This window comes from Cryptomeria japonica, chromosome 3 (assembly GCF_030272615.1).
Source record: "Cryptomeria japonica chromosome 3, Sugi_1.0, whole genome shotgun sequence".
Classification (NCBI taxonomy): Eukaryota; Viridiplantae; Streptophyta; class Pinopsida; order Cupressales; family Cupressaceae; genus Cryptomeria; species Cryptomeria japonica.
In genome coordinates this window covers 198,437,655-198,457,346 of record NC_081407.1, presented here as the reverse complement: position 1 = coordinate 198,457,346, position 19,692 = coordinate 198,437,655, and the positions used below count along the sequence as shown (strand labels likewise).

General features: G+C 37.2%; 1 protein-coding gene across 2 annotated transcripts in view; it reads left to right on the top strand.

Annotated features, from left to right (window-relative positions):
- LOC131061586 (uncharacterized) overlaps window positions 1-19,692 on the top strand; it is a 111,475-nt gene that overhangs the window by 28,083 nt on the left and 63,700 nt on the right. The window contains exons 3-4 of one of the 2 annotated variants that reach the window (XM_057995348.2): window positions 400-747; window positions 16,367-16,565. In XM_057995348.2, the coding sequence (XP_057851331.2) occupies window positions 485-747; window positions 16,367-16,565 (462 nt within the window). In that variant the 5' untranslated portion in view covers window positions 400-484. The remainder of the gene's footprint in view (window positions 1-399; window positions 748-16,366; window positions 16,566-19,692) is intronic. The other variant, XM_057995349.2, reaches the window with a different exon arrangement.

Here is a 19,692-nt window from a genome sequence, read left to right as displayed (position 1 = left end):
GTTTCAAGGTAAGTACCCCTTGTCAATGGAAGGAATATTGGCCATGTATAATGAGTGCGAATGCCTGACTTTGCGTTTGTTATGGATGGCTTTTATCAGCAATGCATGGTTACTGAACATTATACGTGTCATTTGCAAATAAGAAATCTCACTACCATTGTTTTCTCTTCGTGAAAGTTAAATGCATGAAAATAACTTAAAGAGATGAACAGTTCATACCACCACCTTCTTGGAAGAAAGGCCTAGCCATTAGGGATCAGAGATGTTTTGTGGTCTATATTACAGATTGGAGGAGTCACTTGGTACCATTTTTTTTTGTTTTTTAACGTTTTATAAGATTTAAGCTGTTTCCTGCTGTTTCCTCATATTTGTGTTTGCTATATTTGCTTTGTCTTACAGGTATGCATGTGGAGTTAGAGGCATACTTGACTCAGCTTCTGTTGCTGTTCTCAAACCATCACTATAATTAAGATTCAATTAACTAATGCTAATATCTAGAGCCTTTTCCAGATTAATTTCACGGAGGCAATCCGTGCTGTGGGCAGGCATTCCGACTCCACTGTGGACTCCCAGCTTTAAAATGTCCAGTTTGGAGGAGCCTGTCCAAACCAACTGCTTTTCAAACATACCTGGAGTGGGAAAGCTATCTCAGTTGTCTTCTGGCAATGGTAGGGTGAGGTTTGACGAAAGAGATACATCACATGACTTTGCTCGAGAGGAAGACTGCAGCTGCTCATCTAGGGATGTGTAAGCATTGATCTCATACTTTTCATGAAAAGTTGGTGTACATTGTTATAGTTTCATGATTTCTGTGACAAATAGCTTTAGAAAACTAGTTTGCTTCCAAGTTTCAACTATATCTGCTACATGCTGGTGTCTGTTTTGCTTGTAGCTGATGCTTGCAGAAAGTCATGGGTAACGTTCTTAGTTTCCTGTGGCAAAGATGTTTGGGCACAAAGATGTTAGGTCATATTTACATATTAAGGCATAATGTATAAAATTGGACATCGGACCGGATAGCCTGAATACATTGCATTCAATTCATTTACAAGTTTGAAAACAATTCCCAAATGTTGAAGAGTGTTAGTTGTTTTGCTAGTTGAACCTTATGTATCAGTATGCCATTGTCTGATTAACAGCTTTTGATCTCCTGGAACGACTAATATATTTTTAATCTCATGGTAATTCTTGAAGATTTTGAATGTTTGCCTTTGGCCCTTTTGGATCTTTAACATTTTTTTTGTTGAAAGTACTGTAGGATTTTCCTCTTTTAAATTGTGGTTTTCAATTTTTGTTTAATCCAATATGCACTTGACTCTACATTTCAATGAAATGTAAATGCTAATGACTTGGTTGTTAAATTGCTCGTAGGTGCTCATTTATAATTTTGAGTTTGTTTGTTCATTATCATTATTCATCACCTGTTCCTTTGTTATTTTAATATCTTGATTGTCGAAGAAATGTTTATATGAAATTATGAATATCTAGGAACTTGATCTGCATGGATGTTCTATTGTGCAAATTTTTCTTTCATTTGTTTATCCAGAGATCAAAATGAATATGCTTAACTTACAGTTTGCACATGAGTCTGATTTAGGGACATGTTATATGGTGACTACATCTGGGGCAAGTCTGCATAATTGATTCTGCCTACACTACTATATCTTAGGTTTTAGATCACGAGGATAGAATAAACATGTCTAGTAAGAATTGCTGACATTTGAGATGAGCATTATTCAATGATGTTTGGGCTTTGAAACATAAAAAGTGCCCTAGAAAATAGCGGGTTGCTTGTTTCTGTATTTTCTTATGGTAAAATTATGAAAAAAATACTTTCAAAACAATTTGTAGCAAAAAATGTCATGCTTTAGTCCTTCGCTCCCAGACCTAATGTGTTTTTGTCATTTGTTGTTGTCTTCCCTGTTATCAAATATTGTTGTCAGTGTATGAATGAATTAAATGTTTTGTAGTGACAAAAATATGTTCTTAATTACTGTATTGTTGGCTTTGGTAGTATATTAATCAATTTTTAGTTATGAATGGTTGGGTTGACTATTTTGTCTTAATCAATATTTGTTTGGTCTTATAAATAATAAGTCAAATGTCAGGGTAATGACACTGATGCTATAGGGCCTTATACCAAGCATTGTACTGTATTGTACCTCGTACAATAAAGCTGTTGTTCTCTAATTTTCTTTTGTATTAGATATATAGTATGTTAATTTATTGAAGTGTTAACTAGCAGAGTAGCATTTTGCTATAAACATTTTTGGCACCATTGGTAGCTTGAAGAAGCCATGGTTCAGGGGGTGCTTTGAAACTTCCACCATTCAAACCCTTTCTCTACACACACACTTCCCCAAGTGAGCAGAGTGAGGGAAAGGGATAGCTGAATGTAATGCCCCCATTTTACTCAATAATGTTTTGTAAGCTTTTGGTCAGTTTTCTAGTTTTCTTGTAAGCTTCTAGGTGAGCTGGGTTGAACTCCAAACTTCTTGGAGTTCACTGGTTCAATCTTTCTTGGTTTTTGTTGAAAACTTTGAGCTCAGATAGTGTTATGGATTGCAGTGACGCCTTCAGAAGCGTTTTTAGATTCTTGGGGCATTCTTTAAACTTCTTGGAGAGCATGTTTATTTTTAGTAAGTCTCCAAGTTGGCACTAGTCTTCATCCCACTGCCTCATTTACATCTTGGCATGTTTAGATTTGGTTTCTGATGCCTCAGCAATGCTTTCTGAAATTCGGACGGAAGTATTTAAACATATACTTATGTTCTAAGGTTAAAGTTAAATTATTTCACTTAGTGTTATATTTTAGAGTCATTTTATGTCTCCTCAAGTGGACACCTAGGAAAAGGGAACTTGCACTTAAAGTCATTTTAATAATTGAAAATGTGTTTTCGGTGGGAAATGAATTATTTATAATTTCAAATTGGCTTATTTTTCTTTCCAAAGCTATAAAAATGAGGTTTGGGCTCTCATTTTCCATATGCTGAAGAGTACACAATGGAATACTGTCAAATTGAACCTGCATGTTCTTCCTTGGATCTTGTGAGGATGAATTTATTGGTTTAAGATTTGGAAGATAGTCCCTAGCTGGTTTGAAGTGGTTCTACACAGGAATCACCATTGTTCTTCACAAAGTTTGCAAACTGGGGTTTCAGATGAAGATTTTTGAAGTATTTTGACTTGCAGATTTTCTGGGGAGTGCTTTTAGTGTTTATTTAGAAAGATTTTTGTGTTTAAAGCATATTTAGTTTGGCTTTTGCTGGCCATACGGTTTGAGGGTTTAGTGTTTGCCCTGGTTGGCCGTACCATCCATTTCTTGTAGGGAAATAAGTGTTAGGGTTTCAAAATCATCAAAATCTGTGTTTGTTGTGTTCCTCATAGCTGAGCGATTCATTTACAGGGGTTTTTTGAGGTTAGTTGCAGGTATAACAATTCCAGAGAGGGAAGTACCACTGAACAGGGTATGTTGGAGCATGGCTTGGGAAATTTTAGAGTGAATCACCTCCTGTTTAGGGGTTTTAAATGGCTTCTATGTGGTGCCTTTTGTGTTTGAAGGTGGTTTGCATGAGTTTAGAGGTAGATTTCTTGCTGCTGGGGGGTCATAATGATGTTCTACAGCAATGTATTTATTGCGCTGGAGGGTTGAAGGTGATACGAGCTCTGCAAATTGACTCCATTTTGCCTTCAGGGGTTGTTTGACAGTGAAGAGTATATTTCCAGTGTTTGGCTCGTTTGAAGGTGGTCTTGGTGAGTTTTGGGGAGTTTAGGTGACACTTTGGACCTGCAACAGTGACGTTTCAGACCTGCTATCACTTAGATAAACAGTTCAGACCTGTAGCTGCCATTTTCTTGCCTTTTTAGGGTGTTTGAATAATGCTGGGTGTTTGATGTGGAAGGTGTTGGAAGGACATTTTAATTGCTGATCTGCCCTGCAACTTTAGGGCAGCAGACCTGTAGCATCATTTTCTGTCATTATCAGACATGTAAGTTGCCATTTCACACCTTTGATAGGGAGTGGTGGGAGTGTGACATTGATTGGAGTCTTTGGAAGGCGATCTATGCCAGATTTGGGGGTGTTTGAAGGCTTATTCACTGCTGTTTGGGACTGAAACTTTTGGATCGCGTACCTGCAAGTGTTGACTCAGTCATATCAGACTACTGTTGCATTATTCCATGATGCTCAGACTTGTACCAGCTCATCTCCATCCTTCTTTAAGGTATTTTTATTGTGGACATTTTCATATCTTGGTCATCATTGTACTGACAACACTTTGGAGTTATGTTTTCCCTCAAAACATCTGTAACAACTGATTATTCATATCAGAACTTGTAACAACACTGTGTCTTTGTTTGGTATGTACTGTTGATGTTTCATTTGGGCAAAAAAAAAGTAGAGTGGTTATTACACCAAAAGAAATGGAAGAATTAAGGGATTGGTTCCTGAACAAGTTGTCAGAGGAATAAGTCACCAAATAAGTAATTCTTGTGTTTGATGACCCTACCTCCATGTTGAGTCGGCACAGTAAAAAAAAGTGCTCAGCTGTGGAACCCTATTTATAATGAGGCTCATTCCATTCAATTGGTAGTATAGTTCAATTCAGTAAGCAGTCCTTCCTTCCTTCCTTCCTAAAGAAATGAATTTGAATATGCTTGGAAACTGATAAATCAAGTAAAGGACGGGGCCTAACCCTATCAATGGAATCCATTAATTTTTTTCTTAAATTTGAGCCAGCAATTTGTGTTGCTGTGTATTTTTTATTGCTTTGGCATCGATGGAAATGAGAATAATTGTTGAGACATGGACCAGCTAGGACTCGAACCTAGGACCTTCCATACGCTGCTGGAGTGCTCTACCACTGAGCTACTGACCCCTCTTGGACCAGTCCATCGTCGGTCCGGGTGTGGCTTATTTCCAACACCAACAATAATTTAATGCCTTTTAAATCACAACACATCCCTTTTTAATTAATTGGTTAACTGTTATCCCACCTCCATTGGTGGAGCCACAAGAGCAGAGAACGTGTGGATCATGAGGACACGATGCAGACCATCATCACAAGTGACAAGGATTGGATTTTGAGAAGTGTGCTAGCTCTACACACCTAGAGCTGAAGCCAAAATATGTTAAAATTTTTGAAGGGGACTTCACCAACTCTTGCTGTGGCAAAACCAAATTTTTGTTGGGGGTTGGGCTTCCATATGTCTAGTGAAGTAAAGGAAGGTTTCTCTAAGGTTCTACTCTTTCCCCCTAGTGGGACTAGAAATCTAGGTAGGCAGGCCTAGTTAACAACTAGTTTCTTCTAGGAACCACTCTCTGTGTGTGTGTGTGTGTGTGTGTGTATAAAGGAAGATGAAGGGAGTTCCATCTTTATCACATGAGGATGCATACAACCAAGTGTTGGTTATTGAGTGGTAGGAAAATAACATCCACTTTTTGAGAAAGAGAAGCAAAGATGATTACTTAAATTCTAGTAATGACAATAAAATAGGGCTGTGCAAGCTAACATAAGAGATATATTGTGGATCATAGTTGAAAAAATCGGACTTGGCAATGACTTGGCTGACCCAAAATTTAAAAAAACTCAGGGGTCCTAAAAAAACTTGGGGGAAAATTGGCAATAACTCGGCAAACTTATCAAACATTTTAAAACACATAATTTTTTAAAAGTATTCTTCAACAACACACATACTAAATTTGTTGAGCATATTAGTAATTTCCATTATATATAAGTCAAAATTAGAGTTTAATGCATATCATAGACCAAAAAACAAGTCCAACTCTAAATGAGTTACAATGTCACTTTCACTAGCCATGTCACATGTAGAAGTTGCCCCATCAGAAGATATTTTTGGCAAGTTGTGTAATAATAACATTTGATGGGGGTTTGGGGCAACACCAAAACGAGGTTGAGGATAGCACCTTGTGGGGGTTTGAGGATGAGAGAGAGAGAGGTAGGTAGAGAAATAAGTTAGATCTTGGGGGAGAGAGGAGAGTGAGATAGAGCGAGCTGGAGAGAGGGTGTAGAGGAAAAGTGATAGGGAGAGAGATAGATCTAGAGTTTAGTGAGATGAAAGGAGTGAGATAAAGAGAGTGAGAGAATGCTGATCGGAGCCTGCTGATTACTGAAATTTGACTGTTTGAAAATTAATAAGATCTTTTAAAACCTATAATTTGCATTATAACTCCTAGAGATTCGAAACCACTCTCAAACATCTTGCCAAGAATTATACGCAAATGTTATATTTCATGCATATATTCTTGATGGAGACTGAGTTTGGCTTGAAGACAAAGATTGGGAGTTAGAAACATGTCTACTTCACCAATGAATATTGTGTTTTCTTAAATAGAAGCACAAAAAACTAAATTATATGAATGTTGATGAGTTTTTCAAGGAAATATCGCAATTTTTTGCATTTTCTTTCAAGTTTTTCAAGAGAAAATTGCCAGGAGTTTTACAAAAACTTGTCTACAAGTTATTGGGTGAGTGACTTGCTTGGCAAATTGGCTCGCAAGTTTTGCAACCTTGCTTTGGATGATGGGAGATAAAGAAGACAAAGAGAAATTAGGCAAGGATCTTTGGTTTAGAGACCACAATATATTAATTCACCATCATCTACTATAGAGGTTTATGCATCTCAAGCATCCTCTCTAGCAAGATGAAGTGGCATGTCTATATTCATTAAAAGAAATATAAGGCTCAATGTAATTGGAATTCAAATGTTTGAAGTTTTAAGATTTTAATTTTCCAATGTTTCCATATATTGAAACAAAATGAAGTAAGTGGCATACCTTGTCTCAATAGGTTTGAGGAACTCCTTCTTTGAAATAGACCTGAAGGGAGCAAGTGAGATGTGGTGTTTGCAAATGAACATTTGAATGTCTCTAGCTTCTGCCACCACTTGCTTTAACCATTCTATCTTCCCTTTGTCTTTCAATGCATTGTTCAATACATTGTTCAATGCATGAAAACAACATGGGGTCCAAAAGATGTGCTTGCAAGCACCCTCCACCATCAAACCAATTGATTCGCACACACGTGTTGAATCAATGATCACTTGTACCACATTAGTAGCCCCAACCTCCTATATGGCATCTCTCAAAATGGTAAATTGGAACTCTGCATCCTTATGCTTCCCTAAACAATCCATGACTTTGAGAAAATAAGAACCAACATGGGATGTGACAATTATATTGGTGAGTGGCCGATGTCTAACATCAGTCCACTCATCCATCACAATAGAGCAACCCGACCTCATCCAAGTTTGCCTCATATCCTCCAATTGCACATTAACCTTGGAATACTCTTTGTCTAGAAGTGTAGTCCATAGCTTATGATCTCCAAGGGGTATGAATGAGGGACCTGTTGTCACAAAAGCTTGCACCTTTGCTGAGCTATCAGCTCAACAACCTCGTGAAACATGGAGACAACCCCGAAGTGTGGGACCTTGCGCAAGGGGGTTGAGTCTCCAGAGAAGGCCGACTTCCTTCTCAATCCAAGTGCAGGTGTTGAACCAACTCAACACTTTAAAACTTACTCCTAAGCCTATCCTAACAACTTGCAGAGGAAAAGGGAAGAGGGAAATGTTTAAAATGAAAGGAGGTGATGCACCAAGATAAGAGATTGTTTCTCTCCCTACCTGAAATGACACAAAGAATCAACTGAAAAACCCAGGAGATGCACAAACTTCAGTTGTATGAATGACCCCAATGCATGTATGGAGGTTAGAATTCGCTGAATGTCAAGAGGGGAGAAGGATTCCCACAAGTCACACTCAGAAATAAATTAACACAACATATATGAGAGAAGAGCCACAAAACATACACCTATGATGAAGGTAAGGAAACATACACAACATACATAAGTTGAAGAAAGGAAAGAATAGCAATTTCAATTCATTCAAAGGCCAATGGCCAAACTTACAGTTGCAAAATGCAGAATAATACAAGAGAAGTAAAAGAGCATGGAATAGCTCAAGCCATCAGGGAGAGAATCCTTTACAATGAGGCTTAACAACCTTTATATAGAAAACTGGTGACAAGAGTGATCATGACCCTTGTGTGTGCAGGGAAATGTCAGTCTGGAAGTGCAGGGAAGTGCATGCACTTGACTTTCTGTACATGCAAGCAACCTAGCCATACCCTAAAAATGCAACCCTGAGAAGGGTGGATTGACCGACCTTCCAAAGTCAGAGCATGCAAACATGACATAAGTTACCACAACAAGCATGGCCCTGTACCTCTCTTGATGGAAATCCTGCAAAACTCATTAAATGCACCCCTGTAGCTCCACAAAAGAAGGTGCACAAGTCACAAAATTCGTCGGAGCATTTAAAGCTTTGAGTGTTGATCACGCCATCCGGAAGTGTTGCAAGCTGGAAAGAAGTCTGAGGACTTCGGAAACTCGGGTTCCTAAAGTGGGGAAGACAAGGAAGGTACTTTGAAACCTCGGGTTTGGAGAGTTCCGGGGAAGGGGAAGGAGAACTTCAGAACCTCGGGGTTTTGGAGTTCTGGGAAAGGGAAGAAGAGACTAAGCAAAAGGAAAAGGGAAGACCTAGCAAAGGAACTTCGGAACCTCGGGGTTCCGGAGAACTGAAAAAAGGCCGAGGAAGGAACTTTGGAACCTCGGCGTTTCAGAGAAGAGGGAAAGGCAGCAAGGAAGGGACTTCGGAACCTTGGGGTTTTGGAGAAGAGGGAAAGGCAGCAAGGAGGGAAGGAACTTCGGAATCTCGGGGTTCCAGAGTTCCGAAGAAGGCAAGGAAGGGGAACTTTGGAACCTCGGGGTTCCGGAGTTCCAAAGAACTGAAGAGGAGCCAAGGAAAGGAAAAGGCGAGACCTAGCAAAGGAACTTCGAAACCTCGGGGTTCCAGAGTTCCGAGAAACAGAGAAGGAGGGAAGGAAAGGAAAAGGCGAGACCTAGCAAAGGAACTTCGAAACCTCGGGGTTCCAGAGTTCCGAGAAACAGAGGAGGAGGGAAGGAAAGGAAAAGGCGAGACCTAGCAAAGGAACTTCGAAACCTCGGGGTTCCGGAGTTCTTGGAAAAGAAAAGAAGAGAAGGCAAAGGGAAGGAACTTCAGAACCTCAGGGTTTTGTAGTTCCGGGGAAAGAAAAGAAAGAGGCTTAGCAACCTGGGAACTTCAGGGTTTCGGAGTTCCGGGTTTGAGGACTAAGGAACTTCCTCCAGACAAGACAACACTTCACACTTCATAATTCCATTGCTTTTCTCCTTGATCAACTGGGGCAGCACTGGTCCATGGATTGTATCTTTAATTGGTTCTCACTGGTGGACCAAGGGTGTCATAAAATGACAATAGGACCAATAGTGGCTACATCTCCAATCATTTGTTTGAAGTAAGAGGAATGAGCCACATGAATTGGGATGACATTAGCAAAAAAGAATTTGGCAATGAAAGACTCAGTAGCTTCTTGTGCTTGCACATTAAAAATAGCTTCGATAGGCCCTCCCTTGTCACCACCACTCACCCTTCTCTTTCCTCTTGTGCCAAGATGACTACTACCTATAGTGGATGACGTAGGCAAATATGATTGTGGACTTGCAAAAGAAGGTGTTGACATTGCCACACCTTGTTTCCTCATTTCCACCTCCATGTGCAATTTATGGCACTCTATACTCTCCTTTTCTTTTAGTTCTCTACAAGATTTAACTCCATGTCCTGTAACACCCAAAAAATGAGACCTTACCCTTGTATAGCTCTCTCAAAAATCTTTCAAGCAAACATGACAATTCCACACCCTACTGCCCCTTGAGTTTTTTTCCTTTTGATCCTTAGCTGTAACATATTGGAGAAGAGGTTTGTTTTTTGTTGAAAGGGCCCTTTGCATATTTTCCATGATTGTTGAAGAGCACTTCAATTTGGTTGCTGTCCACTACTACCCTCCACACTTCACTTGCATTTCCACCTCCCACTTCCACTTCATTTTCACTACTACTATCACCTTCATTGCTGCTCATTTTTTTTTGAGATTGAATGCAACCTTAAACTGAAAAAATGCAAAAAAATAAAAATAAAGGATGAAACTTACCTTTCTCAAGCTTCAAGCAAGATATTTACCCTAGAATAAATCTCTTTTCCTTTTGTCCCTTGCTACTCATCCTCTTTCAATGGCTTGCTTCAAACCCTCTTGCTACTTCACTTTTTTCCTCTCACACAAATGATTTAATGAGTCAAAATGTTTCACCAATTGACCTTTAGGGCAAGCTGGGAGGTAGGGGTCACATAAGAATAAAAAAAGAGCTTTTTTTCAAGTTGAGTTTTTTTTAATAGAAAATGGCTCCTTGATGTCAGGGATGTCTAGCTGTCCTTGGGAGTGTCAAGGGATGTCCCTTGTATGGGAACGAGGTTTTTAGGTCCAAGGACGCGTCCTCGGGTTTAAAAGGTTTTTTATTTAGTATTTTATGTATAACGTTTCCTTTTGTGGCTTATTTTTGCACTCAGGAGAAAAACCAAAGCATAGGAAATGGAATATTATAGTTTAGGTTTAAGGCTCGGGAATTCAACCTTTTTTAAGTTTAATTTGTTGTGGAAATTTTGCAATGTAGATTTAAGCAAAAACCAATAAATAGATTGCACACAAATTTACGTGGAAAACTTGATAAAATTATACCAGGAAAAAACCATGGGCAAAGATTTTTCGTAGTTTATTTCTCAGGAATTTGAATAGATTAACTATCAAGTAAAAATTTTAAATAGTAATGAGGGCTTTTCTTTGAATCATATCATAACGAGGCTTTGAAATAAAACATTGGGTCATCCCTAAATTAGTAGGCTTTGTTTGATGAAAAAGCACGTTGCCTACTATTTGAAGACCAACAATATATTCTTTGACATAAACCTTCTCAAATAAAAGTAAAATATTTTTTTTAATAAATCCTACTTTTTATTATTGACATTTTTAATGTATTATGTTTATTCCTAACTATGTACTATATTTGACTTGAAATAACAAAATTAAAATTTTCCTATTTTTTATAAATATAATATTCATTTTTACTAGAGTTTTTGCCATTTTTTTCTCATTTTAATCTTGGTTAATTGAATTTTATTTACATTTTTGCCACCTGTGTCAATGGAATACTATTATGGTTTAAGAGTTGAACGAGTAGGTAGTTGTATGAAGGAACCAACGACAAAATAAAATAGTGCTTAGTGCAAAAGATTAACATGGAAAACCTAATATTGGAGGAAACTTGAGAAGATAAGTCAGTTTGCCTTCTCTTACCATTATCTCTACTGCAAATTACAAGTTTTCTTGAAGGACATCAATCACCATTACTATTTGAAATAATAATTGATTGTTGTATTAACAAAGGAGAGGAATACTCCTTATATAAGCAATTACAAAAGATCTTGTTAGGATAATATCTATATTATTAATGGTCAATATTGTATTATTATTAGTTTAGTTTCTATCAGCATAGTTTAGATAGAATGTTTCTTTTTTCTGTTTAGTGGTTTCTTTTAGAAACTCTTGCAATGTAATTGCCTTTAAATTGTTTCTCATTCCTCTTTAATAAAATAAGCAATTGCCATTGTCTAATTCTGATTTACATGGTATCAGAGAGGGATTCTTTCTAGAAAAATTTCGTGGGTTTTTCTAAGCCAAAATTCAAAGTTTTGTGTTCCCGTGGCTTTTAAATTTTTTGTAGGTTTTTTTGAGTCGTTTTCTACTTGATCGTGGGTTTTTCTGCAAAACACAAGGTTTTTTGGTTGCTTTTTTTTTTTTCACTTTTTTCAGATGCGATTTATCGCGTTCTCTGCACATGTTCATGTTTTGACACAATTTAAAAGTGCGACATCTTCTTTTTTGCGTGTGAGGTCTTTCCCTGGTTGTGACGTCATTTTTTGTTGCCTGCGTGTTTGTGCGACACAATTTTTGGTTGAATCGTGAGTATTTGTCTACATCGTGACCTTTTATGTTCACAATTCTTGACCCGTGACTTCTTTTGTCTTTTTTTTTGCAACCAATTTCATGTTTTTTGTTGCCTGTGTATTTTCAATGTTGGCTAGGGTTTTTGTGGTGGCCACTATTTTTTTGCGTATTTTCGTTTGATCTGCATTCTTGATTTCTAGTGGCTAGGGTTTCGTTTTTCTCTGCTGGAAAATTGGCTTCTATCTGTTGCTGCCTAGGGTTTTATTTTAACCTTCAATATTTTATGCGGCCAGGGAACATTTTTTTCGAGACTTTTTTTGGGTCTTCATAAAAAATTTTCGTGTCCTTGCAAATCCGTACCTTGGGATTCATGCCTAGTGATTTTAAATCTGAAGCTTCTGCCTTGATTTCTGTGCCTTCACTAGTTTGGCCTTGAGGTTTGTGATGGCATCTTTGACAAATATTATGATTGAAAGTAGTTAGAAATTCAATGGGAAAACCTCTAATATCTGGAAGCAACGCATGATGATTATCTTTGAATATTGTTGCTTGGTGAAAGTTGTTCTCGGCACCACCTCTTGTCCTACGATTGCCAAGAAAGACTAAGACAAATGGGATGAGTGCAACCGGGAAGCTGTCATGCTCATAAAACTCTCAATCACAGATGAGCAGCTTCCTGAGGTGCCATCCGGTAAAACTGCTAAGGAAATTTGGGATCATTTGAAGGCCCTTCATGAAACCTCCAACAAGAGCAGAGTGTTCTTTCTCAAGAACATGCCGCTTTTCGTCATGATGGATGAGAAAATGTCCTTACAGGAGTATCTGACAAAGATTAAGGACATTCGTGATTAGTTGGAGGCGATTAGTCGAACACTGGAGGAGGAAGACATGGTAGTTATCACTTTGAATAGTCTACCAAAATCTTATGAGCATTTCATTGAAATGATCAACATTACTTCAACAAATGTTGATTTGAAGTTTCCAGATCTTTGTAACAAGCTTTTACAGCAGGATCGTTGGAGACAACGGTTTGGTAGTAATGTTAGTTCATCCTCCATTGAACAAGCGTTCTCTGCCAAGTCTTCTACTAAGGACAAAGGAAAAGGTCACACTTCTCAGCCGAAAAGCTCAGGTCCTTAGGATAGCAAGAAGAAAAAGAATGTTCAATGTAACTATTTTCACAAGTATGGTTACATGAAGGCCGACTATCGACATTAATTGGCTTTTGAGCAAAAGAAGTAGGGTGGCTCTCAACCCAAAGCAAATGTTGCAAAGCACTATGATCAGAAAGAATATGCCTTCTACGCCTTTATGGCCAAAAGAACTGCAGATCCAGTGAAATCTTCTGCTTAGTATATAGATTCAGGGGCTTCTCGACATTTTACTCATCGTCGGGATTGGTTCATAAAATTTGAACCATTCTTGATTTAGTGATCTTTGGAGGAGAGGAGTATACTATTGTTGGTAAGGGCAATGCATAGATTCACTCCGAAGGGAGAAATTTGATATTTCTCAATGTATAGTATGTTCTAGGCATGGAACTTAATCTTCTCTTAGTTAGCCAGATCATGAGGCATTCTTCTCAGTTGGATATTGTTTTCAGTTCTCACACTTGCAGCATTGTTGATAGGGAGACTCGTACTACAGTTGCTACGGGTCTTGAGGATCATGGTCTTTATAGACTTGTTGATTCAGGTGATTCTCAAGAGCATGCCATGGCAGCCAGAAGTTCTTCCATCAGCAATCTTTGGCATTATTGTTATGGCACTTGAATGTGCACTACCTCTTTCAGTTATTCGGGAGGTTTTGGTTGCTGGTCTACTTGAGATCAAAACTCAAAATCGTGGAATTTGTGGAACTTGTCAGGCTGGGAAGTAACATTGGACACCATTCTTAGATGACGATTCTTGGCGAGCCTCCAAGGTACTTCAATTGGTTCATGTTGATGTATGTGGATCAATGAACACTCCTTCTGTTAATGGGTCTAGGTTTTTTAATTATTTGTTGATGATTTCAGTAGAAAAATGTGGGTGTATTTTCTTAAGAATAAATTAGATGTGTTCAGTACATTTCAGCAGTTTAAGGCCTTAGTTGAGAAAGAGTTAGGTTCTTAGATTGTTACTCAAGGTTAGATAATGGGGGTGAATTTTGTTCATTTGATTTCTCCACCTTCTGTGCTACACATGGCATTAAGTGCCAACTTACCACACTTGTTGAAGCAAACCTAGGTTTGATTAAAAAACAAAAAAATTGCAAAAAAAGAACAAAAAATTGTCTAATTTTTTTGTCGAAGACGAAAAGCCACTTGCTGCAAACCGGTACCCACGATTTTGTGGAAAAATCGTCAAACCCTAGTTGTGACATTTGTAGAAACACTAGACCGAAAAAGAACAATAGATCCCCAATCTCCCTGCAGACCCTAGTAGTCCATGATTTTGTGTAAAAAATCATTCAAAACCCCTTGATCAGAAAACACGAATCAGAATTATCAAAAAATTGTTCAAAAACTTTACTGGTAAAAACCCTCAATCTCCAATAGAAAAAACCATGAGTTTTATTCTATAAAAAAACTACCATTAAAAAAAACCCTCGATTTAAAAAAAAATAAAATTGAGGACTTATTAGGTAAAAGGACCACAAATTTTTTAATAAAAAATTTGCCAAAAGATGAACCTATGCTCTGATATCATGAAATAATAATTGATTGTTGTATTAACAAAGGAGAGGAGTACTCCTAATATAAGCAATTACAAAAGATCTTTACATAATGGAAATGATCGAGAACTAAAGACAAAATAGAAAGATTGTAAATACTAACTGACTTACAGTAGAAAGTTACGAAAAACTAACTAACCAACTTAAATGACCATGATAAGCTAAATATTACAATATTACTTCAATACTATTGTATTTTAACATATGCAATGCTCTATAACTTGCCCAGATGCATTTACTGCACTTCACTTCTTATGTACTAAATCGAGAAAACAAAGCTAGAAACATTGAACTGAAATGAGTTTCATTCTCTTCAATGATCTTTAGGGTGTGTTTATGCAATTACAAGAAGTTTAGGCTTGAAACACAAAGCTCAAAAAGAAAGAATTGGAAAAGACATTGGTTTGAAACTGTTATCTTGTCTTTTTTTCCTACCTTGCCAAGGCTATCACATAAGACACAGCATAACAACAACTTTAAGGGATGAACTGCCATGGTGGTTCTGTAGTCACCACCCTGCTGCAACTAATGGCTCTGTAACTGCCATCCTACTGTATTTCCCAGTTTTGTTACTGTCGAAATTTTACTTCGCTTTTCTTTTTCTAAAGAACCGCTTTAGTCACATTCAACCCCTTAGCCTTGTGTTTACCTTAGAACCATGTGCAACCTTTGTTGATCCTTGTACCACTTTAGCATTTGTTCTTCATTGAGATCTGTTGTTTCAAGAGCGTTTCAAGTTAAGTTTTGATAAAGGAATTAAAATATTAAATATACAAAGGAATTGAGATTCTAGTGAACAGCAAAGCAGGGATTTACATTAAACAAAAAGTTGTTGAAAAAATCAAAATTAGAAAGTATGGGGATTAGAAGTGGCCATTAAAAGTGAAGGTCTGTCTGGAGAACTTTTGAGTGCAGGGATTCTTTAATAAAAATCATTTTAGGAAGAATTACTCTTATGAATTTCAGCCTACAACACATTCAGATTTTCGTCGGAAAGGAAAGAATCTGAAAGTTTTCAGCATAGATGGTTTCTGCTTTTATTCATCAAGTAGAAGTGGCAAATCTTTTAGCAGCAACAGTTCCTTTATGGTCCTCTTTATTCGTTCCACATCTCATCCTTCACTTGGTATCTGGATTGTCTCAAAGAGTCTAACTTGTCTAAAGGGGAAATTGATGTAGTCTGTCTTGCTATTAATAAGCATTGTTATTAGGTCATAAATAAGATCATTTTCTTTTATTACTGCCCTTTGTATTGTATTGTTTCACTTTTTCATTAGGAATGGTTGGGTTTTCTGTTGTGTTTTAACTGAACTATTAGTCTTATAAGTATTAAGTTGAATCTCAAGGTAAGGGTGCAAATCTGACAGGTCCTTCCTGTACCAAGTGTTGTATTGTACTCTACCTTGTGCAATAAAGTTAATTGTTCTCTTATATTCTCTTCTAATATCTATATGTATGTGATTCTATTTCTGCAAGACAAATTAATTGGTAGTGTAGCGTGTTTCTGTAAACAATTTTTTGATGGAACATGTTTGTTCAGCTCAGCAAAATCACAATCTCGTTGTCTGTTTCTATCAATTTCTCTTATCACATGCATATTTGGGCTCTAGGTGAAGTTACTGGTATCAGTGATTTTGTTTTCTTATTTCAGTCTTTTGATTTATCTTAATATGGTCTTTTAGTTTCTTTAGGGTTCTTATGCTTTTGCTATACTGGGTTGTTGTTGAAATGGACCTTGATACTTGTGTCATGCAGGGGAGAGTATGTCACAGGAGCCATATCACGGAGGAGAGAAGTAAACGACAGATTTGGTTATGGTTCATCTCACACAAGGTTCTCGTCCCCTAGGAGATGTAACTTTTTGTCAAGTGGCAAACATGAACCTTGGATTTCACAAGAGCGCTACTGTAGCGTGTTAAGCGAGAATACAGAGATAAAGCAGCTTACTGAAAAGGTGCTTCCCATCCTGACTGTTGTTGGATCTTTGTAGACATTAGTTCTTGGTTATATTATGTTTAACTCATTTTTTTTCAGCGTTCTTAATCCTTTGGAGTTTGGACATGGGTCAGAAAAAGAAAATCTTGCATATTACCAATTTATTTACTTTATTCATTCACAAATAGGTTCTTCTAAATCAGGGATTTCAAATGTCTTTAATAAGATTCTTCAATTATTTGCATTTGAAAGGTCTTAGATAACTCTCAAAGGCAATTTTTAAATCTGATTAATTTTTGATGGTATTGTTGATGTGTTTTTTATGCACATGCGGAAACAGAATAAAATACCCAAAGTATCTTATCCTCTCTCGAACAAAGTTTCTCAAATGCTGAAGATTGGCTTAAGGATCACTTGAGACAACTCCAAGGTTCTAGTATGTTGGGTCACGACATGTGGATAAGCACAGTTGGTTGATGTGATTGTTGGTATCACAAAGGGACTTACATTGAATTGTCGAACGCTTGAATCACTGGAACTTGATCATCTGACATTGCAATCTTGTGATACTTTTTTTGTCCTAAACTAGCTTGAATTGAAAAAAAGGGCAAAAGATGAAGGGTTGAGAGAATCTATTCTAAGACCTAGAATGCAAGAAGATGGATGAATGAATAGATGGAATCCTATTGAGTGAGGTCTCACTATCTACTTGAACCATTTGACACAAGCTCAGTGCAATCTTTTAAGGACATTTCAAAGATGTTTAAATCATTACCATCAAACATTGCTCACCATTCAAGTTATGCATAAACAATGGATGCATAACAATTTGAGGTTAAGTTCATATCATTCCAGTTGACCACACAAGGCACATTTACAATCAACAAGAGGCTAGTGGTATTGACTAAATGGATTCCACATAAATGCATTCAACAAATTCCTCCATTTAATCTAATCGACATGAAAGTAAATTGAGAAGTAAAGATTATGCAAGTTGTTGAAGTAACAAATCAAATTCACCATAACTTCAATGAAATCAATTGTTCTTTACAACAAGGTTTGGCAACAATCTTTGCCTTCTCCTAATCTAACTTCTATTCAAATCTAGCTATTCTTCTAAAACTATCTATTAACCTTTACAAATGAAGAGCTTGAGCCTTTTATAAAGCTCTCAATACAATTCAATGGCTCAGATCAATTCGAGATCAATGGCCGAGATTTTACAATGAAAACCCTAATTAGGGTTTGTTACAACAAACTCAATTTGGCCAATGAAATAAATACAACACTTTATCATAACAGATAGATAATAAGGGTAGGTGCCTCGAAGTTTGTGCCATCACGGGAGAGTCAGGAACATTGCATCTAGACATGCTGATGTGGAACTTCTCTGATTGGCAAGTGGTGACTGGGACGATGACTAGGATTCTAACTTGCACTTGTAGGCTTGATAGATCATCATGAAGGAATATTGAACTCAACATTGTCCAGCTTCAGCGATGATGATGATGATCTTCTAACTTTGATTAACTGTTCTGAAATTATCCTCTTGAATGCCTTGATCATGGAAGTGCAAGGTATAGATCCTGTCTTCCTCTTAGTTTTGGATTATTGATGTTGCCTTGGAACGATTTTTTTTTTTATGTCACCACTGCTTCTCTCCTTTGGAATTCCTTCTCTATGACTCCCTTCATGTTGTTGATGTTGTAGATCATGTCTTTGTGTAAGTGAATGCCTCTTGTGTAATCTCCTTATGAAGTTCCCTTGAGGGTATCTTCCTTGTATCTTAATTTTGATGTTGAAATTTGTTCTTCGAGCAACTTGTTTCAATCATCCTCCAACGTGATCCCCTTGATTTCTTTCTTCATCCCTTGCAAAACAAACAAGCAAGCATTAAACACACCTTCTATATAATCTCCTAGTTTGATGTAATTATGTGATTTCATGTGGTTTGCAGGTTTAATAAGAGCGTATAGAGAAAATTCGCCTTAAGGAAGGAGCACTTGAAGTTGTTTTTCACTCGTAGAGAGGAGCTCTTGAAGTTTACTCCACCCTTGATGTTCATGAAGTTGCTTTTGTCTTTGACTTGCTCTCCTTCATTTTCTTTCATTATATGAGCTCAACTTTAAAGCTTTTAGTCATTAATTGATGATAACATGACAAAGTACCTTTAGGAGAGGCTTCTATAGGAATTTCGCTCTTGAGAGTGCTGCTCATGAAGTTCGCCTTGACTTTGCTTCACATGAAGTGATCTTTGAACTTCTACCTTCATCTTCTTAACTCAAAATGACTCTTTCCAATCATCAAATCAGTTCAAGGTAGTGGTCTTGTAATTAATCTTGTAAATTCGCCTTCAATTAGGAATACATGGAGTAGAGTTCACTCACTTGAAATTCGTTCTTAAAGCTCAATTTGTGAAATTCGCTCATATACTTCAAATTGTGAAGTTCACTCATCCTCTTAAGTTCATGAAATTGACTCTTTTGAACATTGAATTCGCTCATCTCCTTTTAATCATGAAGTTCGCTTATATACTTCAACTCTTGAAGTTCGCTCATCTAGCTGGATTTATGAAGTTCGCTCATATAGTCTGATTCCTGAAGTTCGCTCATCTTGCTCCCAACATGAAGTTAACCTCTTGCCTTTCATTCAAAATTATTCTCTCGTAGGCATGTTAAGGCATCAAATAAGCTCTAGGAAATGATTTATTGGCAGTTTTGTATCTTGTTTTGGGCAAATTCGCTCATCTATGCCGATCCTTGAAGTTCGCTCATCTATGCTGATCCTTGAAGGTCACTCTTGTAGCTCAAATTGTGAAGTTCGCTCATCTATCATGAATCTTGAAGTAGCCCTCTAACTTACCTTTCATCATTCAAATTCGAAGTTGTTCTTTGTTTAGACATCAAATTATCATAAGGAAATGATATATTGGCTGTTTGGCATCTTATTTTGAGTAAATGAAACAAATTCGCTCCTGTCCTTCAACTCATGAAGTTCTCTCATCTCCCTTGAATCTTGAAGTTCGCTCTTTATACTCTATTTTGTGAAATTCGCTCATGTGGCTTGATCCTTGAAGTTTGCTCTTGTAGTGGAGTTCATGAAGTTCAACATGAAATTTGCTCATGTATGTAATAGAATATTAAAAT